At 47.2% G+C, this 27924-nt stretch overlaps 1 protein-coding gene across 1 annotated transcript in view; it reads left to right on the top strand.

The window, feature by feature from the left end:
* LOC115125041 (plexin-A2-like) overlaps positions 1–27924 on the top strand; it is a 522986-nt gene that overhangs the window by 477973 nt on the left and 17089 nt on the right. Inside the window, exon 27 of the mRNA XM_065020830.1 lies at positions 13894–13993. Coding sequence (XP_064876902.1) covers positions 13894–13993 — 100 coding nt within the window. The remainder of the gene's footprint in view (positions 1–13893; positions 13994–27924) is intronic.

The following is a 27924-nucleotide window of genomic DNA, read 5'->3' on the forward strand; positions in this document are numbered from 1 at the left end:
TCTCTCTCTCTCCTTCCAACTCTCTCTCTGTTTCTCTCTCTCACCCTCCACCCCTCTCTCTCTCCTTCCAACTTTCTCATTCACTTCTCTTTCTCTCTCCTACCAAATCTCTCTCTGTTTCTCTCTCTCACCCTCCACCCCTCTCTCTCTCCTTCCAACTTTCTCATTCACTTCTCTTTCTCTCTCCTTCCAACTCTCCCTCTGTTTCTCTCTCTCTCACCCTCCCTCTCCCTCCCTCTCCCTCATTCCCTTCTCTCTCTCTCTCCCTCTCCCTTCTCTCTCTCTCTCTCTCCCTCCCTCCACCTCTCTCTCATTCCCTTCTCTCTCTCTCTCCCTCCCTCCACCTCTCTCTCATTCCCCTCTCTCTCTCTCTCTCTCTCTCTCTCTCTCTCCCTCATTCCCTTCTCTCTCTCTCTCCCTCTCCCTTCTCTCTCTCTCTCCCTCCCTCCACCTCTCTCTCATTCCCTTCTCTCTCTCTCATTTCATTCTCTCTCGCTCCCTCCCTCCACCTCTCTCTCATTCCTTCTTTCTCTCTCATTTCCTTCTATCTCTCTATTCCCTCCACCTCTCTCTCATTCCTTCTCTCTCTCTCTCTCCTCTCCATTCTCTCTCTCTCTCTCGCTCTCTCTCCTCTCTCTCTCTCTCTCTCTCTCTCCCTCCCTCTCCCTCATTCCCTCCTCTCTCTCTCTCCCTCTCCATTCTCTCTCTCTCTCTCTCTCTCCCTCTCCCTTCTCTCTCTCTCTCTCCTCTCTCTCTCTCCTCTCCTCTCTCCTCTCTCTCTCTCTCTCTCCTCTCTCTCTCTCTCTCGCTCTCTCTCTCTCTCTCCCTCCCTCTCCCTCATTCCCTTCTCTCTCATCTCCCTCTCCATTCTCTCTCTCTCTCGCTCTCTCTCTCTCTCTCCCTCTCCCTTCTCTCTCTCTCTCTCGCTCTCTCCCTCCCTCTCCCTCTCCCTCCCTCCCTCTCCTCTCTCTCTCTCTCTCCCTCTCTCTCTCTCTCTCGCTCTCTCTCTCTCTCTCTCTCTCTCCTCCCTCCTCCACCTCTCCCTCATTCCTTCTTCTCTCTCTCTATCCCTCCACCTCTCTCTCTCATCTCCACCTCTCTCTCATTTCCTTCTCTCTCTCTCTCTCTCCCTCCCTCTCCCTCATTCCATTCTCTCCCTCTCCTTCTCTCTCTCTCTCCCTCCCTCCACCTCTCTCTCATTCCCTTCTCTCTCTCTCATTCCCTCTCTCTCTCTCTAACCCCTCAACCTCTCTCTCATTCCCTTCTCTCTCTCTCTCTCTCTCTCTCTCTCTCCCTCTCCCTCATTCCCTTCTCCTCTCCTCTCTCTCTCTCTCTCTCTCTCTCTCCTCTCTCTCTCTCTCTCTCTCTCTCTCTCTCTCTCTCTCTCTCTCTCTCTCTCTCCCTCTCTCTCTCTCTCTCTCTCTCCCCCTCTCTCTCTCTCTCCCTCCCCCCTCTCTCTCTCTCTCTCTCCCTCCCTCCACCTCTCTCTCATTCCCTTCTCTCTCTATCCCCTCCACCTCTCTCTCATCTCCACCTCTCTCTCATTCCCTTCTCTCTCTCTCCCTCTCCCTCCCTCCCTTTCATTCCCTTCTCTCCCTCTCCCTCCCTCCCTCCCTTTCATTCCCTTCTCTCCCTCTCCCTCCCTTTCATTCCCTCTCTTTTCTCTCTCTCTCTCTCTCTCTCTCTCTCTCTCTCTCTCTCTCTCATTCCCTTCTCCCTCTCTCTCTCTTTCTCCCTCGCTCTCTCTCTCCCTCTCCCTCATTCCCTTCTCTCTCTCTCTCTCACTCCCCCTCACTCTCATTCCCTTCTCTCTCTCTCCTTCCAACTCTCTCTCTCTGTTTCTCTCTCTCACCCTCCACCCCTCTCTCTCTCCTTCCAACTCTCTCATTTACTTCTCTTTCTCTCTCCTACCAAATCTCTCTCTGTTTCTCTCTCTCACCCTCCACCCCTCTCTCTCTCCTTCCAACTCTCTCTGTTTCTCTCTCTCTCACCCTCCACCCCTCTCTCTCTCCTTCCAACTCTCTCATTCCCTTCTCGCTCTCTGTCTTTCTCTCTCTCCCTCCATCTCTTTCTCTTTCCATCATTCTCACTCCTCTGAGGCCCTCTACTACTGCTATCTATATTTCATCTGCCTCTGCTCAGGGACTAGGCTGTCCTTTACCTGTTACCATGGCAATTAGCCCTGCCTCAACCTTGCTGAACTTCTCTCCACATCTCAGAGGGTCCGACTTTACCTGCAGTTCAACCGCCATCTTAATGAGAGAGAGAGAGAGAGAGAGAGAGAGGGGAGAAAGAGTGAGAGAGGGACAGAAAGGGAGTGAGAGAGAGGGGAGAAAGGGAGTGAGAGAGAGGAAAGAGAGAGAGAGGGGAGAAAGAGTAAGCAAGCGACAGAAAGGGAGTGAGAGAGAGAGAGACGGGAGAAAGAGTGAGCGAGAGAGAGAAAGGGAGTGAGAGAGAGAGGGGAGAAAGGGAGTGAGAGAGAGGAGAGAGAGAGAGAGAGAGAGAGAGGGGAGAAAGAGTAAGCAAGGGACAGAAAGGGAGTGAGAGAGAGAGGGGAGAAAGAGTAAGCAAGCGACAGAAAGGGAGTGAGAGAGAGAGGGGAGAAAGGGAGAGAGAGAGAGGGGAGAAAGAGTAAGCAAGGGACATAAAGGGAGTGAGAGAGAGAGGGGAGAAAGAGTAAGCAAGCGACAGAAAGGGAGTGAGAGAGAGAGGGGAGAAAGGGAGTGAGAGAGAGGAGAGAGAGAGAGAGGGCAGAAAGAGTAAGCAAGGGACAGAAAGGGAGTGAGAGAGAGAGGGCAGAAAGAGTAAGCAAGGGACAGAAAGGGAGTGAGAGAGAGAGGGCAGAAAGAGTAAGCAAGGGACAGAAAGGGAGTGAGAGAGAGAGGGCAGAAAGAGTAAGCAAGGGACAGAAAGGGAGTGAGAGAGAGAGGGGAGAAAGAGTAAGCAAGCGACAGAAAGGGAGAGAGAGAGAGGGGAGAAAGAGTAAGAAAGGGACAGAAAGGGAGTGAGAGAGAGGGGAGAAAGAGTAAGCAAGGGACAGAAAGGGAGTGAGAGAGAGAGGGGAGAAAGAGTAAGCAAGCGACAGAAAGGGATTGAGAGAGAGAGAGATGGTAGAAAGAGTGAGAGAGGGACAGAAAGGGAGAGAGAGAGAGACGGGAGGAAGAGTGAGAGAGAGAGAAAGGGAGAGAGAGAGAGACGGGACAGAAAGGGAGAGAGAGAGAGAGACGGGAGAAAGAGTGAGCGAGAGAGAGAAAGGGAGAGAGAGAGAGAGACGGGAGAAAGAGTGAGCGAGAGAGAGAAAGGGAGAGAGAGAGAGAGAGAGGGACAGAAAGGGAGAGAGAAAGAGAAACGGGAGAAAGAGTGAGCGAGGGACAGAAAGGGAGAGAGAGAAAGGGAGAGAGAGACGGGAGAAAGAGTGAGCGAGAGAGAGAAAGGGAGAGAGAGAGAGAGAGGGACAGAAAGGGAGAGAGAGAGAGATGGGAGAAAGAGTGAGAGAGGGACAGAAAGGGAGAGAGAGAGAGAGACGGGAGAAAGAGTGAGCGAGAGAGAGAAAGGGAGAGAGAGAGAGAGAGAGGGACAGAAAGGGAGAGAGAGAGAGAGACGGGAGAAAGAGTGAGCGAGGGACAGAAAGGGAGAGAGAGAGAGAGAGAAAGGGAGAGAGAGACGGGAGAAATAGTGAGCGAGAGAGAGAAAGGGAGAGAGAGAGAGAGGGACAGAAAGGGAGAGAGAGAGAGAGAGAGATGGGAGAAAGCGTGAGAGAGGGACAGAAAGGGAGAGAGAGAGAGAGACGGGAGAAAGAGTGAGTGAGAGAGAGAAAGGGAGAGAGAGAGAGAGAGGGACAGAAAGGGAGAGAGAGAGAGAGAGAGGGGGGAGAAAGATAGAGACGGAAGAAAGAGTGAGGGAGAAAGACAAGTAGAGAGAGAGAGGGCAGTCTTCTCCAGAGCACATGAGTCTTTTAGCAGTACAGAGGGTCAGCAGGCTCCCATTACTCAGACAGGGAGACCATCTGCCCAGAGCTCCCGACTGCAGCTTGTAGAACCTACAGCCCTGCAGCCAGGCTGAGGTGTGTGTGTGCGTGCGTGCGTGCGTGCGTGCGTGCGTGCGTGCGTGCGTGCGTGCGTGCGTGCGTGTGTGACTGAGGACCAGGACTGGTCGTCAGGGAGGATGTCTCTCTGTCTCTCTCTCCCCCGCTACCTCCCCCTTTCAGCAGTCACAACCTCTCTCTCTCTAACCCTGAGCTCCGGTGCTCTCCGAGTCACACTGAGACTGTCTGAGTCTCTCTGAGTCTCTGGGGTAGCCTGTAATCCTTGATGGAAGAAGTGCAATATGTTCACTTCCATCTCTCTGTTGTTGTTCTGTTGCTTTGTGTCACTCTCTGTTTCCTTCATTAGCCATGGGAGACGCTGCAGGGCACAACAACACACACACATACACGCACACGCATGCATAGAGACAAGAAAGTACGGGGGAAGAGAGTAGATGGAGAGGTGAGGTGAGGTGAAGAGAGAAGAGGTGAGGAGAGGAGGTGAGGTGAAGAGAGAAGAGGTGAGAAGAGGTGAAGAGAGAGGAGGTGAGGAGAGATGAGGTAAGAAGAGGAGAGGTGAAGAGAGAAGAGAGGAGAGAAGAGGAGAGGTGAGGAGAGAAGAGAAGATAAGAGATGAGGAGAGGAGAGATAAGGAGAGAAGAGGTGCGGAGAGAAGAGGTGCGGAAAGAAGAGGTGAGGAGAGAAGAGGTGAGAAGAGGAGAGGAGAGATGAAGAGGAGAGGAGAGATGAGGAGAGATGAGGTGAGGAGAGAAGAGGTGAGAAGAGGAGAGGAGAGATGAAGAGAGAAGAGGAAAGGAGAGAAAAGATGAGGAGAGAAGAGGTGAGGAGAGAAGAGGTGAGGAGAGAACAGGTGAGGTGAGGTGAGGAGAGGAGAGATGAGGAGAGAAGAGGTGAGTTGAGGAGAGAAGAGGTGAGGTGAGGAGAGAAGGGAATTAATGGAGCCTCTTTTGTTGTGTACTCTATGAGCTAGGCTGCTAGGGCGTGTGTGTGTGTGTGTGTGTGTGTGTGTGTGTGTGTGTGGCCACCTGGCACAAAGAGAGAGCACAGAGTGAGAGTATAGAGAGAGATGGAGAAGTGTGTCTGTGCGTGTGAAATATTTTGATATTCAGATTTACACTGCACCCCTGTGACCCCAGACTGAGATGCATTAGAATTCATGGAACTCCTATCAACCAGGGATGCTCTGCTATTTATCTGCCCTATCACATGGGAGATGATCGTGTACATACCCTGGTTATGGAAATTCACGCCACCTTCTCGCCCTCAGCTCCTGCAACTGAAATGAACAACAGAAAATACATTTAAAATGAGACTGTACAGTAGCCCCCCCCCCCCCACACACACACACATATATTGACGGCCAGAGCAGAGGAGAGGAGATAATAGGTTGATGAGATAGGAGCCTGGCTGATTGGTGATTTTAATCTCTCCGTTGATTGGTCTTCCTCCTTGTCAAAGCCCAGCTCTTACTCTCACTATCTCCTAACCTTGAACCTCTTCCTCCCTCTCCTTCTCTCTTTTCATCAGCCCAGCTCTTCCTCTCTCTCCCTTTGTATCCCCCTCTTCTTCTCTCTTTTCATCAGCCTACTTACCTTGGTTGTATCTCTCGCCTGCTCTGCCTAAATGGGTGGCTTTGGCCAGGGGTACAGCTAGAAATGGCTCCATGAAAGGCCTTGTCCCTATCCTCCTGCAGTGTAGTTGGCTGAACTAGGCCAAGACATTATTGGAGCCCTGTCACTGTGCCTCCATTCTGACCTTGTGTTGTCCTACTGATGTTGTGTTGTGGAGGAACCGACATGACTTCACCAGGAGCTCCAGTTTCACACTTCCACGACAGAGAACCTGCACTGGGACGTTTGGGGATATTTTAGACAAACCCAGACAGACACAACAGATAGTTGGATATATGATGATTTCCTACAATTTTTATATATCTTTCCGTCAATCTGATTCTCTGTGGCGGCTCATCCCTTGTTATCATCTGAACAAACAATGCCCCACAGGCAGACTTTGAGTTTTAAAATATGTTCCAACAGAAAAAGAAATCTAGATCGACATTTTGGCAAGCATAGTGAAGAGAGTGTTCCTCTCATTTCCACAGATTCCTTTGAGCCAAGACAGTTGGTATTGGGTCTAATGACTGGCGTCTGGTATTGCAGCAGGTTGAGTGACATTTTCAGTAGAAATGAACACAGTGGGACTGGACCCTCAACACACAATGTGTCTCTTTTGTAGTATGCTCTGAGACACTCTTTTGTTTGATAAAAACACTGTTTAGATCATTTGAGTTTCACGTAATATACTAATAACCATTTAATCTTAATAATCTTACGTCTATATTAAAGACCTATCAGTTAGGTAGTTTTGTGTGACTAAGCTACAGCCCAGTACAATCTGTGATAGATAGTCATCCTAAACTGGGCTTCCAGGGGATCAGGTGGCCTGGGGATCAGGAGATGAGAGATAGAGGTGGGTGGGGGTGGGGGGGGCTGTTTGATGGAGGTCTTATCACTGTGTAGTACTGGCCCCTTATCACACCTGCAGGCCACTATCATGCTCACCTCACCTCCTCTCTGCCTCACACTGTGGATTAGCCCTGAAGGATGGAGGGCAGAGAGAGGGAGGTAGAGAGTCAATGTCCAATCCCTGCCAGAAAGAGAGAGTGTGGGAAGAAACGGTAATGGGGCCTTCCAAGGTGTCACTACTGTCAGAGCTTGTAGGAGTGAGAGAGAGCAGAGGCTTTAGACAAAATGGAGAAGGTTAGGATGGAGAGGGGGAGAGGATAGATTAGGGTTGAGAGGAAGAGTGAGGTCTTCACAATCCAGAGCTGGCGGAAAGAGGTTTCCAAAGAGCATTTTTAATTTCCCTCTAAGAGGGCAGACGGTGTGGCATCAATTTCTGAGAAGAATCATCCTTAAGCCTCTGTCCTTTCAAGTGTCTCTACAGTGTGGCTATTAGAGTGGACCCTGTCTGCTGGAGCTGTAGCCAGCTGTGGCCTCTACCCCAACCCTGGATGTGACCCCAACTAATGGCCTAGTAGAGATTAGTCAGGGAGGGGGGTGGAGAAGAGAGATGAATAGAGAGAGGGGGAAAAGAGAGGAGGGGAGAGACACCCCTATAGGTGCATCGTGGGGCCACTTTATTAGCAGTTGAGTAATGGGAGGAGAGGAGAAGGGGAGGAGAGAAGAGGAGAAGAGTAGAGAGGAGGAGAGAGTAGAGACGACCCAGCCAAAGAATTGTAGAGGCTATAAGTCAGGAGGGGACAGGGGAAAGGAGCTTATTTCTCTCCTCCTATATGACATGAAAATAAATATTTTTCTTTCTTTAAATAGAATCTAAGGTTTTCTTTGAGCCTGTGGCTGCTTGGTGCTTTCACACCGTTGGATGTTTGTCCTTCTTGTTCTTTCACTTCTCTCAAACTCAAATCCATCCACTGGGCTGGCTACAAATGCCAGAGAAGGCTTCAGATAGGAGCAATGGTGTATTTATGTGGCATTCTTGGTCCATTCAGTTTGAAAGAGTGCACACAAACACACCTTCACAACTATGATTAGCAGTGCACTGTAGAGGAAATGTACAGCAAATGAAAGTGGCTTTGTTTAGAACACTAACTTGTATGGCTGTTACTTGGTGAGACTGAACACAGAGACAGTGGTGCCTCTTCCAAGACAAAAGACCGAGGTAGTAGGAGAGCCCAGGTTGAAATGATTATCTTCTGGAGTAGAGCAAACCCATCATCCTCCTATATCACCCTACCATATCTCACATCATCCTACCATATCTTACATCACCCTACCATATCTCACATCATTCTACCATATCTCACATCATTCTACCATATCTCACATTATCCTACCATATCTCACATCATTCTACCATATCTCACATCATTCTACCATATCTCACATCATTCTACCATATCTCACATTATCCTACCATACCTCACATCATTCTACCATATCTCACATTATCCTACCATATCTCACATCATTCTACCATATCTCACATCATTCTACCATATCTCACATCATTCTACCATATCTCACATTATCCTACCATATCTCACATTATCCTCCCATACCTCACATCATCATTTACATTTTACATTTAAGTCATTTAGCAGACGCTCTTATCCAGAGCGACTTACAAATTGGTGCTTTCACCTTATGACATCCAGTGGAACAGCCACTTTACAATAGTGCATCTAGGTCTTTTAAGGGGGGGAGAAGGATTACTTTATCCTATCCTAGGTATTCCTTAAAGAGGTGGGGTTTCAGGTGTCTCCGGAAGGTGGTGATTGACTCCGCTGTCCTGGCGTCGTGAGGGAGTTTGTTCCACCATTGGGGGCCAGAGCAGCGAACAGTTTTGACTGGGCTGAGCGGGAACTGTACTTCCTCAGTGGTAGGGAGGCGAGCAGGCCAGAGGTGGATGAACGCAGTGCCCTTGTTTGGGTGTAGGGCCTGATCAGAGCCTGGAGGTAGTGAGGTGCCGTTCCCCTCACAGCTCCGTAGGCAAGCACCATGGTCTTGTAGCGGATGCGAGCTTCAACTGGAAGCCAGTGGAGAGAGCGGAGGAGCGGGGTGACGTGAGAGAACTTGGGAAGGTTGAACACCAGACGGGCTGCGGCGTTCTGGATGAGTTGTAGGGGTTTAATGGCACAGGCAGGGAGCCCAGCCAACAGCGAGTTGCAGTAATCCAGACGGGAGATGACAAGTGCCTGGATTAGGACCTGCGCCGCTTCCTGTGTGAGGCAGGGTCGTACTCTGCGGATGTTGTAGAGCATGAACCTACAGGAACGGGCCACCGCCTTGATGTTATTTGAGAACGACAGGGTGTTGTCCAGGATCACGCCAAGGTTCTTAGCGCTCTGGGACGAGGACACAATGGAGTTGTCAACCGTGATGGCGAGATCATGGAACGGGCAGTCCTTCCCGGGAGGAAGAGCAGCTCCGTCTTGCCGAGGTTCAGCTTGAGGTGATGATCCGTCATCCACACTGATATGTCTGCCAGACATGCAGAGATGCGATTCGCCACCTGGTCGTCAGAAGGGGGAAAGGAGAAGATTAATTGTGTGTCGTCTGCATAGCAATGATAGGAGAGACCATGTGAGGTTATGACAGAGCCAAGTGACTTGGTGTATAGCGAGAATAGGAGAGGGCCTAGAACAGAGCCCTGGGGACACCAGTGGTGAGAGCACGTGGTGAGGAGACGGATTCTCGCCACGCCACCTGGTAGGAGCGACCTGTCAGGTAGGACGCAATCCAAGCGTGGGCCGCGCCGGAGATGCCCAACTCGGGAGAGGGTGGAGAGGAGGATCTGATGGTTCACAGTATCGAAGGCAGCCGATAGGTCTAGAAGGATGAGAGCAGAGGAGAGAGAGTTAGCTTTAGCAGTGCGGAGCGCCTCCGTGATACAGAGAAGAGCAGTCTCAGTTGAATGACTAGTCTTGAAACCTGACTGATTTGGATCAAGAAGGTCATTCTGAGAGAGATAGCGGGAGAGCTGGCCAAGGACGGCACGTTCAAGAGTTTTGGAGAGAAAAGAAAGAAGGGATACTGGTCTGTAGTTGTTGACATCGGAGGGATCGAGTGTAGGTTTTTTCAGAAGGGGTGCAACTCTCGCTCTCTTGAAGACGGGAGGGACGAGCCAGCGGTCAGGGATGAGTTGATGAGCGAGGTGAGGTAAGGGAGAAGGTCACCGGAGATGGTCTGGAGAAGAGAGGAGGGGATAGGCTCAAGCGGGCAGGTTGTTGGGCGGCCGGCCGTCACAAGACGTGAGATGTCATCTGGAGAGAGAGGGGAGAAAGAGGTCAGAGCACAGGGTAGGGCAGTGTGAGCAGAACCAGCGGTGTCGTTTGACTTAGCAAACGAGGATCGGATGTCGTCGACCTTCTTTTCAAAATGGTTGACGAAGTCATCTGCAGAGAGGGAGGAGGGGGAGGGGGAGGAGGATTCAAGAGGGAGGAGAAGGTGGCAAAGAGCTTCCTAGGGTTAGAGGCAGATGCTTGGAATTTAGAGTGGTAGAAAGTGGCTTTAGCAGCAGAGACAGAGGAGGAAAATGTAGAGAGGAGGGAGTGAAAGGATGCCAGGTCTGCAGGGAGGCGAGTTTTCCTCCATTTCCGCTCGGCTGCCCGGAGCCCTGTTCTGTGAGCTCGCAATGAGTCGTCGAGCCACGGAGCGGGAGGGGAGGGCCGAGCCGGCCTGGAGGATAGGGGACATAGAGAGTCAAAGGATGCAGAAAGGGAGGAGAGGAGGGTTGAGGAGGCAGAATCAGGAGATAGGTTGGAGAAGGTTTGAGCAGAGGGAAGAGATGATAGGATGGAAGAGGAGAGAGTAGCGGGAGAGAGAGCGAAGGTTGGGACGGCGCGATACCATCCGAGTAGGGGCAGTGTGGGAAGTGTTGGATGAGAGCGAGAGGGAAAAGGATACAAGGTAGTGGTCGGAGACTTGGAGGGGAGTTGCAATGAGGTTAGTGGAGGAACAGCATCTAGTAAAGATGAGGTCGAGCGTATTGCCTGCCTTGTGAGTAGGGGGAAGGTGAGAGGGTGAGGTCAAAAGAGGAGAGGAGTGGAAAGAAGGAGGCAGAGAGGAATGAGTCAAAGGTAGACGTGTGGAGGTTAAAGTCGCCCAGAACTGTGAGAGGTGAGCCGTCCTCAGGAAAGGAGCTTATCAAGGCATCAAGCTCATTGATGAACTCTCCGAGGGAACCTGGAGGGCGATAAATGATAAGGATGTTAAGCTTGAAAGGGCTGGTAACTGTGACAGCATGGAATTCAAAGGAGGCGATAGACAGATGGGTAAGGGGAGAAAGAGAGAATGACCACTTGGGAGAGATGAGGATCCCGGTGCCACCACCCCGCTGACCAGAAGCTCTCGGGGTGTGCGAGAGCACGTGGGCGGACGAAGAGAGAGCAGTAGGAGTAGCGGTGTTGTCTGTGGTGATCCATGTTTCCGTCAGAGCCAAGAAGTCGAGGGACTGGAGGGAGACATAGGCTGAGATGAACTCTGCCTTGTTGGCCGCAGATCGGCAGTCATCCTCCCGTGCCTTTACATTCTTCTCCCATACCTCACGTTATCCTCCCATACCTCACATCATCCTCCCATACCTTACATTCTTCTCCCATACCTCACATCATCCTCCCATACCTTACATTCTTCTCCCATACCTCACGTTATCCTCCCATACCTCACATCATCCTCCCATACCTCACATCATCCTCCCATACCTTACATTCTTCTCCCATACCTCACGTTATCCTCCCATACCTCACATTATCCTCTCATACCTCACATTATCCTCCCATAACTCACATCATCCTCCCATACCTCACATCATCCTCCCATACCTCACATCATCCTCCCATGCCTCACATTCTTCTCCCATACCTCACGTTATCCTCCCATACCTCACATCATCCTCCCATGCCTTACATTCTTCTCCCATACCTCACGTTATCCTCCCATACCTCACATCATCCTCCCATACCTCACATCATCCTCCCATACCTCACATCATCCTCCCATGCCTTACATTCTCCTCCCATACCTCACATCATCCTCCCATACCTCACATCATCCTCCCATGCCTTACATTCTTCTCCCATACCTCACGTTATCCTCCCATACCTCACATCATCCTCCCATGCCTTACATTCTTCTCCCATACCTCACATCATCCTCCCATACTTCAAATTCTACTCCCATACCTCACATTATCCTCTCATACCTCACATTATCCTCCCATACCTTACATTATTCTCACATCATAATTCCCATTATCCTCATTATAACTCACCACCCCTCCCATAACTCCACCACCTCCTCCCATAACTCACATCCTCCTCCCATACCTGACATCATTCTCCCATACCTCACACCCTCCTCCCGTCTTCCTCCATACCTCTCATCATCCTCCCATCTTCCTCTCATCATCCTCCCATATTCCTCCTGTCACCATCCCATACCTCTAATCATCCTCCCATCTTCCTCTCATCACCCTCCCATATTCCTCCTGTCACCCTCCCATACCTCTCATCATCCTCCCATCTTCCTCCTGTACCCTCCCATCTTCCTCTCATCACCCTCCCATATTCCTCCTGTCACCCTCCCATACCTCTCATCATCCTCCCATATTCCTCCTGTACCCTCCCATCTTCCTCTCATCACCCTCCCATATTCCTCCTGTCACCCTCCCATACCTCTCATCATCCTCCCATCTTCCTCCTGTACCCTCCCATACCTCTCATCATCCTCCCATCTTCCTCCTGCACCCTCCCATACCTCTCATCACCCTCCCATATTCCTCCTGTCACCCTCCCATACCTCTCATCATCCTCCCATCTTCCTCCTGTACCCTCCCATCTTCCTCTCATCACCCTCCCATATTCCTCCTGTCACCCTCCCATACCTCTCATCATCCTCCCATATTCCTCCTGTACCCTCCCATCTTCCTCTCATCACCCTCCCATATTCCTCCTGTCACCCTCCCATACCTCTCATCACCCTCCCATATTCCTCCTGTACCCTCCCATCTTCCTCTCATCACCCTCCCATATTCCTCCTGTCACCCTCCCATACCTCTCATCACCCTCCCATATTCCTCCTGTACCCTCCCATCTTCCTCTCATCACCCTCCCATATTCCTCCTGTACCCTCCCATACCTCTCATCACCCTCCCATATTCCTCCTGTACCCTCCCATCTTCCTCTCATCACCCTCCCATATTCCTCCTGTACCCTCCCATCTTCCTCTCATCACCCTCCCATATTCCTCCTGTACACTCCCATCTTCCTCTCATCACCCTCCCATATTCCTCCTGTACCCTCCCATCTTCCTCTCATCACCCTCCCATATTCCTCCTGTCACCCTCCCATACCTCTCATCATCCTCCCATCTTCCTCCTGTACCCTCCCATCTTCCTCTCATCACCCTCCCATATTCCTCCTGTCACCCTCCCATACCTCTCATCATCCTCCCATCTTCCTCCTGTACCCTCCCATACCTCTCATCATCCTCCCATATTCCTCCTGTACCCTCCCATACCTCTCATCATCCTCCCATCTTCCTCTCATCACCCTCCCATATTCCTCCTGTCACCCTCCCATACCTCTCATCATCCTCCCATCTTCCTCCTGTACCCTCCCATCTTCCTCTCATCACCCTCCCATATTCCTCCTGTCACCCTCCCATACCTCTCATCATCCTCCCATCTTCCTCCTGTACCCTCCCATACCTCACATTTGTCTCACTCTCTCTGTCTTTTTTTACAATCCCCCCACTTTTAGTCTCTCTTTCCCTGTCACTATTATGACTTTATTTCTCTCTCTCTTTCTCTCTCTCTCTCTGAGCTGCATGGAGGGAGCGCCGCCACCACTGCTGTGAGGACAATGAGGCGGAGGCGGTTGTTCGCTAGATGTGCCAGTGGGAAGCCCTCACTCGTCTTTCTACCCGCTCCCCCCTTCCATCCCTCCGTTCCTTATTTCCCTAATGGCTGGGGAGTGATGGGAATAACAATGGGGATGATCTCAAGCACAGTCGGAGGCGTTTGAGTCGTTTCTTACAGAGATGGTCTTCAGAGAAATCCCACAGAGAGAGTAGAGAGAGAGTAGAGAGAGTAGAGAAAGGAGCTGAATGGAGAGAATGTGACAGAGTACAGGGACGGAGGGATAGAGGTAGTGAGGGAGGAAATGATGTGTCATGTGAGGATGTGTTTGTATATCTTTGACAAATCAGGATTGCAGATCAATGTGTACTGCATACGATTCAACATGTTATCTGTGAGCAGTACACCTGTAGATTGGTGATTGAACATGTTATCTTATCAAAATGTTCTCTGTTGTGTTGTTGCAGGTGTCTGACCGCTGTGTGGTGGCTCTGGTGCCCAAACAGACCTCTTCCTACAACATCCCGCCGTCAGCCAGCATCTCCAGGACCTCCATCAGCAGATATGGTGAGTACCATTGAACAACATTGAGCATTATACATCTCTATGATAAGTACTGTACCGCCTTAGTTCCTCCCTCTATTGGACCATTTCAAACAAACACCTGTTACATAATAGATTAACATGGGAAGAGGAAGGGAGGGGTTTGAGATTAAAGTGTTCACTGTGTAAGCCTATGGGAGCAGACCTGATATAAACATTAGACTTTTGGATTAGCTTGTAGACATTTTAGCAGACTCTTTTGTCCAGAGCCACAATGTGAGCAAAACTAAAATCATCCTAGCTAAGACCAGCTCTGTTTGGATCGTCTATGCTTTGCTGCGGAGGCATAGTTTACCTTACTCTCTCCTCCCGACCGTGTTTGCTGCAGTTTGCCAGAAACTGCAGGGGTGGCAGAGGGATGGAGAGAAACAGGAACAGAAGGGGATAGAGGGATGGAGAGAAACAGGAACAGAAGGGGATATAGGGATGGAGAGAAACAGGAACAGAAGGGGATAGAGGGATGGAGAGAAACAGGAACAGAAGGGGATAGAGGGATGGAGAGAAACAGGAACAGAAGGGGATAGAGGGATGGAGAGAAACAGGAACAGAAGGGGATAGAGGGATGGAGAGAAACAGGAACAGAAGGGGATAGAGGGATGGAGAGAAACAGGAACAGAAGGGGATAGAGGGATGGAGAGAAACATGAACGGAAGGGGATAGAGGGATGGAGAGAAACAGGAACAGAAGGGGATAGAGGGATGGAGAGAAACAGGAACGGAAGGGGATAGAGGGATGGAGAGAAACAGGAACAGAAGGGGATAGAGGGATGGAGAGAAACAGGAACAGAAGGGGATAGAGGGATGGAGAGAAACAGGAACAGAAGGGGATAGAGGGATGGAGAGAAACAGGAACAGAAGGGGATGGAGAGAAACAGGAACAGAAGGGGATGGAGAGAAACAGGAACAGAAGGGGATAGAGGGATGGAGAGAAACAGGAACAGAAGGGGATAGAGGGATGGAGAGAAACAGGAACAGAAGGGGATAGAGGGATGGAGAGAAACAGGAACAGAAGGGGATAGAGGGATGGAGAGAAACAGGAACAGAAGGGGATAGAGGGATGGAGAGAAACAGGAACAGAAGGGGATTGAGGCATGAAGGGTGAGGGGGAGAGTGGAGAAGGCCGATGGGAGACATGAAGAGAGGTGTTTGTTTTAACCATCAAGTATAATAATGAGTATGCCAGACTGAGCCTGGAGCCAGGGTATAATAGTCCCCCACACACACACTGGTGGCAGTCACAGCGGTGAGCCACAGGGCGTCCCGTCTGGTCCCATGCCCAACCCCAGACCTAGAAAATCACAGCAAATTATTCACTGTGAATGATACTTTACACCAATGGGAAGTGAGAACGGAGCCTGGTTGGACAATTATCAGGGCTGGGATTGAATGAGAACCCCCATAGGTTGTTGTCAGTCGCTTGGAGACATGACCAACTGGGCCAAAACAGAAACATCATCCCTCCTCCCTCCCTCTCTTCCACACACACACACACACACACACACACACACACACACACACACACACACACACACACACACACACACACACACACACACACACACACACAGACAGTCACACACAAAGTCACACACAAAGTCACACACAAACACACACACAAACACACACACACACACACATATGTACACACACTTCTGTGTGCTGACCTGTTGCACCCTCTGCAATCACTGTGATTATTATTATTATCTGGTGGTTATCTATGAATGTTTAAACATCTTGGCCATGTTCTGTTATAATCTCCACCCAGCGCAGCCAGAAGAGGACTGGCCACCCCACATAGCCTGGTTCCTCTCTAGGTTTCTTCCTAGTTTCAGGCCTTTCTAGTGAGTTTTTCTACATCTGCATTGCTTGCTGTTTGGGGTTTTAGGCTGGGTTTCTGTACAGCACTTTGTGACATCGGCTGATGTAAAAAGGGCTTTATAAATACATTTGATTGATTGATTGATTGACTTCTCTCAACTAATTTATCAATAACAAAACCAACCATGTATATCAAATTACCAACTTAAAATATCTAAACTAAGTTTGGTTCAGTGGCCAGTGAGGCACACAGTATTATACAGTATATCGTCCTCAACAGTATTATACAGTATATCGTCCTCAACAGTATTATACAGTATATCGTCCTCAACAGTATATCGTCCCCAACAGTATTATACAGTATATCGTCCTCAACAGTATATCGTCCTCAACAGTATTATACAGTATATCGTCCTAAACAGTATACCGTCCTCAACAGTATTATACAGTATTCCATCCTCAACAGTATACCGTCCTCAACAGTATTATACAGTATATCGTCCTCAACAGTATACCGTCCTCAACAGTATTATACAGTATTCCATCCTCAACAGTATACCGTCCTCAACAGTATTATACAGTATTCCATTCTCAACAGTATACCGTCCTCAACAGTATTATACAGTATATCGTCCTCAACAGTATACCGTCCTCAACAGTATTATACAGTATTCCATCCTCAACAGTATACCGTCCTCAACAGTATTATACAGTATATCGTCCTCAACAGTATACCGTCCTCAACAGTATTATACAGTATACCGTCCTCAACAGTATTATACAGTATTCCATCCTCAACAGTATACCGTCCTCAACAGTATTATACAGTATTCCATCCTCAACAGTATACCGTCCTCAACAGTATTATACAGTATTCCATCCTCAACAGTATACCGTCCTCAACAGTATTATACAGTATATCGTCCTCAACAGTATACCGTCCTCAACAGTATTATACAGTATTCCATCCTCAACAGTATACCGTCCTCAACAGTATTATACAGTATTCCATCCTCAACAGTATACCGTCCTCAACAGTATTATACAGTATTCCATCCTCAACAGTATACCGTCCTCAACAGTATTATACAGTATTCCATCCTCAACAGTATACCGTCCTCAACAGTATTATACAGTATTCCATTCTCAACAGTATACCGTCCTCAACAGTATTATACAGTATTCCATCCTCAACAGTATACCGTCCTCAACAGTATTATACAGTATTCCATCCTCAACAGTATACCGTCCTCAACAGTATTATACAGTATATCGTCCTCAACAGTATACCGTCCTCAACAGTATTATACAGTATTCCATCCTCAACAGTATACCGTCCTCAACAGTATTATACAGTATTCCATCCTCAACAGTATACCGTCCTCAACAGTATTATACAGTATTCCATCCTCAACAGTATACCGTCCTCAACAGTATTATACAGTATTCCATCCTCAACAGTATACCGTCCTCAACAGTATTATACAGTATATCGTCCTCAACAGTATACCGTCCTCAACAGTATTATACAGTATTCCATCCTCAACAGTATACCGTCCTCAACAGTATTATACAGTATTCCATCCTCAACAGTATACCGTCCTCAACAGTATTATACAGTATTCCATTCTCAACAGTATACCGTCCTCAACAGTATTATACAGTATTCCATCCTCAACAGTATACTGTCCTCAACAGTATTATACAGTATTCCATCCTCAACAGTATACTGTCCTCAACAGTATTATACAGTATTCCATCCTCAACAGTATACCGTCCTCAACAGTATTCTATCCTCAACAGTATTCCATCCTCAACAGTATACCATCCTCAACAGTATACCGTCCTCAACTGTATTATACAGTATTCCATCCTCAACAGTATACTGTCCTTTCGCGACGCGGATCCTGTGTTCTGCATTTCAAACAGGACAACGGAATGGATCCCATGCAGCGACCCAATAAAACGACTCCGAAAAAGAGGGAAACAAGGTCTTCTGGTCAGACTCCGGAGACGGGCACACCGTGCACCACTCCCTAGCATTCTTCTTGCCAATGTCCAGTCTCTTGACAACAAGGTTGATGAAATCCGAGCAAGGGTAGCATTCCAGAGGGACATCAGAGACTGTAACGTTCTTTGCTTCACGGAAACATGGCTCACTGGAGAGACGCTATCCGAGGCGGTGCAGCCAACGGGTTTCTCCACGCATCGCGCCGACAGAAACAAACATCTTTCTGGTAAGAAGAGGGGCGGGGGAGTATGCCTTATGGCGAACGAGACATGGTGTGATGAAAGAAACATACAGGAACTCAATTCCTTCTGTTCACCTGATTTAGAATTCCTCACAATCAAATGTAGACCGCATTATCTACCAAGAGAATTCTCTTCGATTATAATCACAGCCGTATATATCCCCCCCCAAGCAGACACATCGATGGCTCTGAACAAACTTTATTTAACTCTTTGCAAACTGGAAACCATTTATCCGGAGGCTACATTCATTGTAGCTGGGGATTTTAACAAGGCTAATCTGAAAACAAGACTCCCTAAATTTTATCAGCATATCGATTGCGCAACCAGGGGTGGAAAAACCTTGGATCATTGTTACTCTATCTTCCGCGACGCATATAAGGCCCTGCCCCGCCCCCCTTTCGGAAAAGCTGACCACGACTCCATTTTGTTGATCCCTACCTACAGACAGAAACTAAAACAAGAGGCTCCCACGCTGAGGTCTGTCCAACGCTGGTCCGACCAAGCTGACTCCACACTCCAAGACTGCTTCCATCACGTGGACTTCGTATTGCGTCAGATAACAATATTGACGAATACGCTGATTCGGTGTGCGAGTTCATTAGAACGTGCGTTGAAGATGTCGTTCCCATAGCAACGATTAAAACATTCCCTAACCAGAAACCGTGGATTGATGGCAGCATTCGCGTGGAATTGAAAGCGCGAACCACTGCTTTTAATCAGGGCAAGGTGTCTGGTAGCATGACCGAATACAAACAGTGCAGCTATTCCCTCCGCAAGGCTATCAAACAAGCTAAGCGTCAGTACAGAGACAAAGTAGAATCTCAATTCAACGGCTCAGACACAAGAGGCATGTGGCAGGGTCTACAGTCAATCACGGACTACAAGAAGAAATCCAGCCCAGTCACGGACCAGGATGTCTTCGCCCAGGCAGACTAAATAACTTTTTTGCCCGCTTTGAGGACAATACAGTGCCACTGACACGGCCTGCAACGAAAACATGCGGTCTCTCCTTCACTGCAGCCGAGGTGAGTAAGACATTTAAACGTGTTAACCCTCGCAAGGCTGCAGGCCCAGACGGCATCCCCAGCCGCGCCCTCAGAGCATGCGCAGACCAGCTGGCCGGTGTGTTTACGGACATATTCAATCAATCCCTATACCAGTCTGCTGTTCCCACATGCTTCAAGAGGGCCACCATTGTTCCTGTTCCCAAGAAAGCTAAGGTAACTGAGCTAAACGACTACCGCCCCGTAGCACTCACTTCCGTCATCATGAAGTGCTTTGAGAGACTAGTCAAGGACCATATCACCTCCACCCTACTTGACACCCTAGACCCACTCCAATTTGCTTACCGCCCAAATAGGTCCACAGACGATGCAATCTCAACCACATTGCATACTGCCCTAACCCATCTGGACAAGAGGAATACCTATGTGAGAATGCTGTTCATCGACTACAGCTCAGCATTTAACACCATAGTACCCTCCAAACTCGTCATCAAGCTCGAGACCCTGGGTCTCGACCCCGCCCTGTGCAACTGGGTACTGGACTTCCTGACGGGCCGCCCCCAGGTTGTGAGGGTAGGCAACAACATCTCCTCCCCGCTGATCCTCAACACTGGGGCCCCACAAGGGTGCGTTCTGAGCCCTCTCCTGTACTCCCTGTTCACCCACGACTGCGTGGCCACGCACGCCTCCAACTCAATCATCAAGTTTGCGGACGACACAACAGTGGTAGGCTTGATTACCAACAACGACGAGACGGCCTACAGGGAGGAGGTGAGGGCCCTCGGAGTGTGGTGTCAGGAAAATAACCTCACACTCAACGTCAACAAAACTAAGGAGATGATTGTGGACTTCAGGAAACAGCAGAGGGAACACCCCCCTATCCACATCGATGGAACAGTAGTGGAGAGGGTAGCAAGTTTTAAGTTCCTCGGCATACACATCACAGGCAAACTGAACTGGTCCACTCACGAAGACAGCATTGTGAAGAAGGCGCAGCAGCGCCTCTTCAACCTCAGGAGGCTGAAGAAATTCGGCTTGTCACCAAAAGCACTCACAAACTTCTACAGATGCACAATCGAGAGCATCACCGCCTGGTACGGCAACTGCTCCGCCCTCAACCGTAAGGCTCTCCAGAGGGTAGTGAGGTCTGCACAACGCATCACCGGGGGCAAACTACCTGCCCTCCAGGACACCTACACCACCCGATGTTACAGGAAGGCCATAAAGATCATCAAGGACATCAACCACCCGAGCCACTGCCTGTTCACCCCGCTATCATCCAGAAGGCGAGGTCAGTACAGGTGCATCAAAGCTGGGACCGAGAGACTGAAAAACAGCTTCTATCTCAAGGCCATCAGACTGTTAAACAGCCACCACTAACATTGAGTGGCTGCTGCCAGCACACTGACACTGACACTGACTCAACTCCAGCCACTTTGATAATGGGAATTGATGGGAAATTATGTAAATATATCACTAGCCACTTTAAACAATGCTACCTTATATAATGTTACTTACCCTACATTATTAATCTCATAAGCATACGTATATACTGTACCCTATATCATCGACTGCATCCTTATGTAATACATGTATCACTAGCCACTTTAACTATGCCACTTTGTTTACATACTCATCTCATATGTATATACTGTACTCGATACCATCTACTGTATCATGCCTATGCTGCTCTGTACCATCACTCATTCATATATCCTTATGTACATATTCTTTATCCCCTTACACTGTGTATAAGACAGTAGTTTTGGAATTGTTAGTTACATTACTTGTTGGTTATTACTGCATTGTCGGAACTAGAAGCACAAGCATTTCGCTACACTCGCATTAACATCTGCTAACCATGTGTATGTGACAAATAAAATTCGATTTGATTTGATTTGAACAGTATTATACAGTATTCCATCCTCAACAGTATTCCATCCTCAACAGTATTCCATCCTCAACAGTATACCATCCTCAACAGTATACCATTCTCGACAGTATACCATCCTCAACAGTATACCATTCTCAACAGTATACCGTCCTCAACAGTATTCCATTCTCAACAGTATTCCGTCCACAACAGTATACCGTCCACAACAGTATTATTCAGTATTCCGTCCTGAACATTATACCGTCCTCAACAGTTTACCGTCCTCAACAGTATACCATTCTCAACAGTATTCGATCCTCAACAGTATTCCTCCCTGAACAGTATTCGATCCCCAACAGTATTCCATTCTCAACATTATTCCATCCTCAACAGTATTCCGTTCTCAACAGTATTCAATTCTCAACAGTATACCATCCTTAACAGTATTCCATTCTCAACAGTATACCATCCTGAACAGTATACCATTCTGAACAGTATTCCATTCTCAACAGTATACCATCCTCAACAGTATACCATCCTCAACAGTATACCATCCTCAACAGTATACCATCCTCAACAGTATACCATCCTCAACAGTATACCGTCCTCAACAGTATACCGTCCTCAACAGTATTCCATTCTCAACAGTATTCCATTCTCAACAGTATACCATCCTCAACAGTATACCATCCTCAACAGTATACCATCCTCAACAGTATACCATTCTCAACAGTATTCCATTCTCAACAGTATACCGTCCTCAACAGTATACCGTCCTCAACAGTATACCGTCCTCAACAGTATTCCATTCTCAAGAGTATTCCATTCTCAAGAGTATTCCATTCTCAAGAGTATTCCATTCTCAACAGTATACCATCCTCAACAGTATTCCATCCTCATCAGTATACCATCCTCAACAGTATTCCATCCTCAACAGTATACCATCCTCAACAGTATTCCATCCTCAACAGTATTCCATCCTCAACAGTATTCCATCCTCAACAGTATACCATCCTCAACAGTATTCCATCCTCAACAGTATTCCATCCTCAACAGTATTCCATCCTCAACAGTATTCCGTTCTCAACAGTATTCAATTCTCAACAGTATACCATCATTAACAGTATTCCATTCTCAACAGTATACCATCCTGAACAGTATACCATCCTGAACAGTATACCATTCTCAACAGTATTCCATTCTCAACAGTATTCCATTCTCAACAGTATACCATCCGCAACAGTATGCCATCCGCAACAGTATGCCATCCGCAACAGTATACCATCCTCAACAGTATTCCATCCTCAACAGTATTCCATCCTCAACAGTATTCCATCCTCAACAGTATTCCGTTCTCAACAGTATTCAATTCTCAACAGTATACCATCATTAACAGTATTCCATTCTCAACAGTATACCATCCTGAACAGTATACCATCCTGAACAGTATACCATTCTGAACAGTATACCATTCTCAACAGTATACCATCCTCAACAGTATGCCATCCGCAACAGTATGCCATCCTCAACAGTATACCATCCTCAACAGTATTCCATCCTCAACAGTATTCCATCCTCAACAGTATTCCATTCTCAACAGTATACCATCCTTAACAGTATACCATCCTTAACAGTATACCATTCTCAACAGTATACCATCCTCAACAGTATGCCATCCTCAACAGTATGCCATCCTCAACAGTATACCATCCTCAACAGTATACCATCCTCAACAGTATTCCATCCTCAACAGTATTCCATCCTCAACAGTATACCATCCTCAACAGTATTCCATTCTCAACAGTATACCATCCTCAACAGTATTCCATCCTCAACAGTATACCATCCTCAACAGTATACCATCCTCAACAGTATACCATCCTCAACAGTATTCCATCCTCAACAGTATTCCATCCTCAACAGTATACCATCCTCAACAGTATTCCATCCTCAACAGTATTCCGTTCTCAACAGTATTCCATTCTCAACAGTATACCATCATTAACAGTATTCCATTCTCAACAGTATACCATCCTGAACAGTATACCATCCTGAACAGTATACCATTCTGAACAGTATTCCATTCTCAACAGTATTCCATTCTCAACAGTATACCATCCTCAACAGTATTCCATCCTCAACAGTATTCCATCCTCAACAGTATTCCATCCTCAACAGTATTCCATCCTCAACAGTATACCATCCTCAACAGTATTCCATCCTCAACAGTATTCCATCCTCAACAGTATTCCATCCTCAACAGTATTCCATCCTCAACAGTATTCCGTTCTCAACAGTATTCAATTCTCAACAGTATACCATCATTAACAGTATTCCATTCTCAACAGTATACCATCCTGAACAGTATACCATCCTGAACAGTATACCATTCTCAACAGTATTCCATTCTCAACAGTATTCCATTCTCAACAGTATACCATCCGCAACAGTATGCCATCCGCAACAGTATGCCATCCGCAACAGTATGCCATCCGCAACAGTATACCATCCTCAACAGTATTCCATCCTCAACAGTATTCCATCCTCAACAGTATTCCATCCTCAACAGTATTCCGTTCTCAACAGTATTCAATTCTCAACAGTATACCATCATTAACATTATTCCATTCTCAACAGTATACCATCCTGAACAGTATACCATCCTGAACAGTATACCATTCTGAACAGTATACCATTCTCAACAGTATACCATCCTCAACAGTATGCCATCCGCAACAGTATGCCATCCTCAACAGTATACCATCCTCAACAGTATTCCATTCTCAACAGTATACCATCCTTAACAGTATACCATCCTTAACAGTATACCATTCTCAACAGTATACCATCCTCAACAGTATGCCATCCTCAACAGTATGCCATCCTCAACAGTATACCATCCTCAACAGTATACCATCCTCAACAGTATTCCATCCTCAACAGTATTCCATCCTCAACAGTATTCCATCCTCAACAGTATTCCGTTCTCAACAGTATTCCATCCTCAACAGTATTCCATCCTCAACAGTATTCCGTTCTCAACAGTATTCAATTCTCAACAGTATACCATCATTAACAGTATTCCATTCTCAACAGTATACCATCCTGAACAGTATACCATCCTGAACAGTATACCATTCTCAACAGTATTCCATTCTCAACAGTATTCCATTCTCAACAGTATACCATCCTCAACAGTATGCCATCCGCAACAGTATTCCATCCTCAACAGTATTCCATCCTCAACAGTATTCCATCCTCAACAGTATTCCGTTCTCAACAGTATTCAATTCTCAACAGTATACCATCATTAACAGTATTCCATTCTCAACAGTATACCATCCTGAACAGTATACCATCCTGAACAGTATACCATTCTCAACAGTATTCCATTCTCAACAGTATACCATCCTCAACAGTATGCCATCCGCAACAGTATGCCATCCTCAACAGTATACCATCCTCAACAGTATTCCATCCTCAACAGTATTCCATCCTCAACAGTATTCCATCCTCAACAGTATACCATCCTCAACAGTATACCATCCTCAACAGTATTCCATCCTCAACAGTATTCCATCCTCAACAGTATACCATCCTCAACAGTATTCCATCCTCAACAGTATTCCGTTCTCAACAGTATTCCATTCTCAACAGTATACCATCATTAACAGTATTCCATTCTCAACAGTATACCATCCTGAACAGTATACCATCCTGAACAGTATACCATTCTGAACAGTATTCCATTCTCAACAGTATTCCATTCTCAACAGTATACCATCCTCAACAGTATTCCATCCTCAACAGTATTCCATCCTCAACAGTATTCCATCCTCAACAGTATTCCATCCTCAACAGTATACCATCCTCAACAGTATTCCATCCTCAACAGTATTCCATCCTCAACAGTATTCCATCCTCAACAGTATTCCATCCTCAACAGTATTCCGTTCTCAACAGTATTCAATTCTCAACAGTATACCATCATTAACAGTATTCCATTCTCAACAGTATACCATCCTGAACAGTATACCATCCTGAACAGTATACCATTCTCAACAGTATTCCATTCTCAACAGTATTCCATTCTCAACAGTATACCATCCTCAACAGTATGCCATCCGCAACAGTATTCCATCCTCAACAGTATTCCATCCTCAACAGTATTCCATCCTCAACAGTATTCCGTTCTCAACAGTATTCAATTCTCAACAGTATACCATCATTAACAGTATTCCATTCTCAACAGTATACCATCCTGAACAGTATACCATCCTGAACAGTATACCATTCTCAACAGTATTCCATTCTCAACAGTATACCATCCTCAACAGTATGCCATCCGCAACAGTATGCCATCCTCAACAGTATACCATCCTCAACAGTATTCCATCCTCAACAGTATTCCATCCTCAACAGTATTCCATCCTCAACAGTATTCCATTCTCAACAGTATACCATCCTTAACAGTATACCATCCTTAACAGTATACCATTCTCAACAGTATTCCATCCTCAACAGTATTCCATCCTCAACAGTATTCCATCCTCAACAGTCTCAACAGTATTCCATCCTCAACAGTATTCCATCCTCAACAGTATTCCATCCTCAACAGTATACCATCCTCAACAGTATTCCATCCTCAACAGTATTCCATCCTCAACAGTATTCCATCCTCAACAGTATTCCATCCTCAACAGTATTCCGTTCTCAACAGTATTCAATTCTCAACAGTATACCATCATTAACAGTATTCCATTCTCAACAGTATACCATCCTGAACAGTATACCATCCTGAACAGTATACCATTCTCAACAGTATACCATTCTCAACAGTATTCCATTCTCAACAGTATACCATCCTCAACAGTATGCCATCCGCAACAGTATGCCATCCTCAACAGTATACCATCCTCAACAGTATTCCATCCTCAACAGTATTCCATCCTCAACAGTATTCCGTTCTCAACAGTATTCAATTCTCAACAGTATACCATCATTAACAGTATTCCATTCTCAACAGTATACCATCCTGAACAGTATACCATCCTGAACAGTATACCATTCTGAACAGTATTCCATTCTCAACAGTATACCATCCTCAACAGTATGCCATCCGCAACAGTATGCCATCCTCAACAGTATACCATCCTCAACAGTATTCCATCCTCAACAGTATTCCATCCTCAACAGTATTCCGTTCTCAACAGTATTCAATTCTCAACAGTATACCATCCTTAACAGTATTCCATTCTCAACAGTATTCCATTCTCAACAGTATTCCATTCTCAACAGTATACCATCCTCAACAGTATGCCATCCTCAACAGTATACCATCCTCAACAGTATTCCGTTCTCAACAGTATACCTTCCTCAACAGTATACCATCCTCAGCAGTATACCATTCTCAACAGTATACCATTCTCAACAGTATACCATCCTCAACAGTATACCATCCTCAACAGTATTCCATCCTCAACAGTATACCATCCTCAACAGTATTCCATCCTCAACAGTATTCCATCCTCAACAGTATACCATCCTCAACAGTATTCCATCCTCAACAGTATTCCATCCTCAACAGTATACCATCCTCAACAGTATTCCATCCTCAACAGTATACCCTCCTGAACAGTATTCCATTCTCAACAGTATTCCATTCTCAACAGTATTCCATCCTCAACAGTATTCCTTCCTCAACAGTATACCGTCCTCAACAGTATACCATCCTCAACAGTATTCCATCCTCAACAGTATACCCTCCTGAATAGTATTCCATTCTCAACAGTATTCCATCCTCAACAGTATTCCATCCTCAACAGTATTCCATCCTCAACAGTATTCCATCCTCAACAGTATTCCTTCCTCAACAGTATTCCGTTCTCAACAGTATTCCGTTCTTAACAAATCAAAATCAAATCAAATTTATTTATATAGCCCTTCGTACATCAGCTTATATCTCAAAGTGCTGTACAGAAACCCAGCCTAAAACACCAAAAACAGCAAGCAATGCAGGTGTAGAAGCACGGTGGCTAGGAAAAACTCCCTAGAAAGGCCAAAACCTAGGAAGAAACCTAGAGAGGAACCAGGCTATGTGGGGTGGCCAGTCCTCTTCTGTCTGTGCCGGGTGGAGATTATAACAGAACATGGCCAAGATGTTCAAATGTTCATAAATGACCAGCATGGTCGAATAATGATAAGGCAGAACAGTTGAAACTGGAGCAGCAGCACGGCCAGGTGGACTGGGGACAGCAAGGAGTCATCATGTCAGGTAGTCCTGGGGCATGGTCCTAGGGCTCAGGTCCTCCGAGAGAGAGAAAGAAAGAGAGAAGGGGAGAATTAGAGAATGCACACTTAGATTCACACAGGACACCGAATAGGACAGGAGAAGTACTCCAGATATAACAAATTGACCCTAGCCCCCCGACACATAAACTACTGCAGCATAAATACTGGAGGCTGAGACAGGAGTGGTCAGGAGACACTGTGGCCCCATCCGAGGACACCCCCGGACAGGGCCAAACAGGAAGGATATAACCCCACCCACTTTGCCAAAGCACAGCCCCCACACCACTAGAGGGATATCTTCAACACCAACTTACCATCCTGAGACAAGGCTGAGTATAGCCCACAAAGATCTCCACCACGGCACAACCCAAGGGGGGGGGGCGCCAACCCAGACAGGATGACCACATCAGTGAATCAACCCACTCAGGTGACGCACCCCTTCCAGGGACAGCATGAGAGAGCCCCAGTAAGCCAGTGACTCAGCCCCTGTAATAGGGTTAGAGGCAGAGAATCCCAGTGGAAAGAGGGGAACCGGCCAGGCAGAGACAGCAAGGGCGGTTCGTTGCTCCAGAGCCTTTCCGTTCACCTTCCCGCTCCTGGGCCAGACTACACTCAATCATATGACCCACTGAAGAGATGAGTCTTCAGTAAAGACTT

The sequence above is a fragment of the Oncorhynchus nerka genome, linkage group LG7 (genome assembly GCF_034236695.1).
Source record: "Oncorhynchus nerka isolate Pitt River linkage group LG7, Oner_Uvic_2.0, whole genome shotgun sequence".
Taxonomy (NCBI): domain Eukaryota; kingdom Metazoa; phylum Chordata; class Actinopteri; order Salmoniformes; family Salmonidae; genus Oncorhynchus; species Oncorhynchus nerka.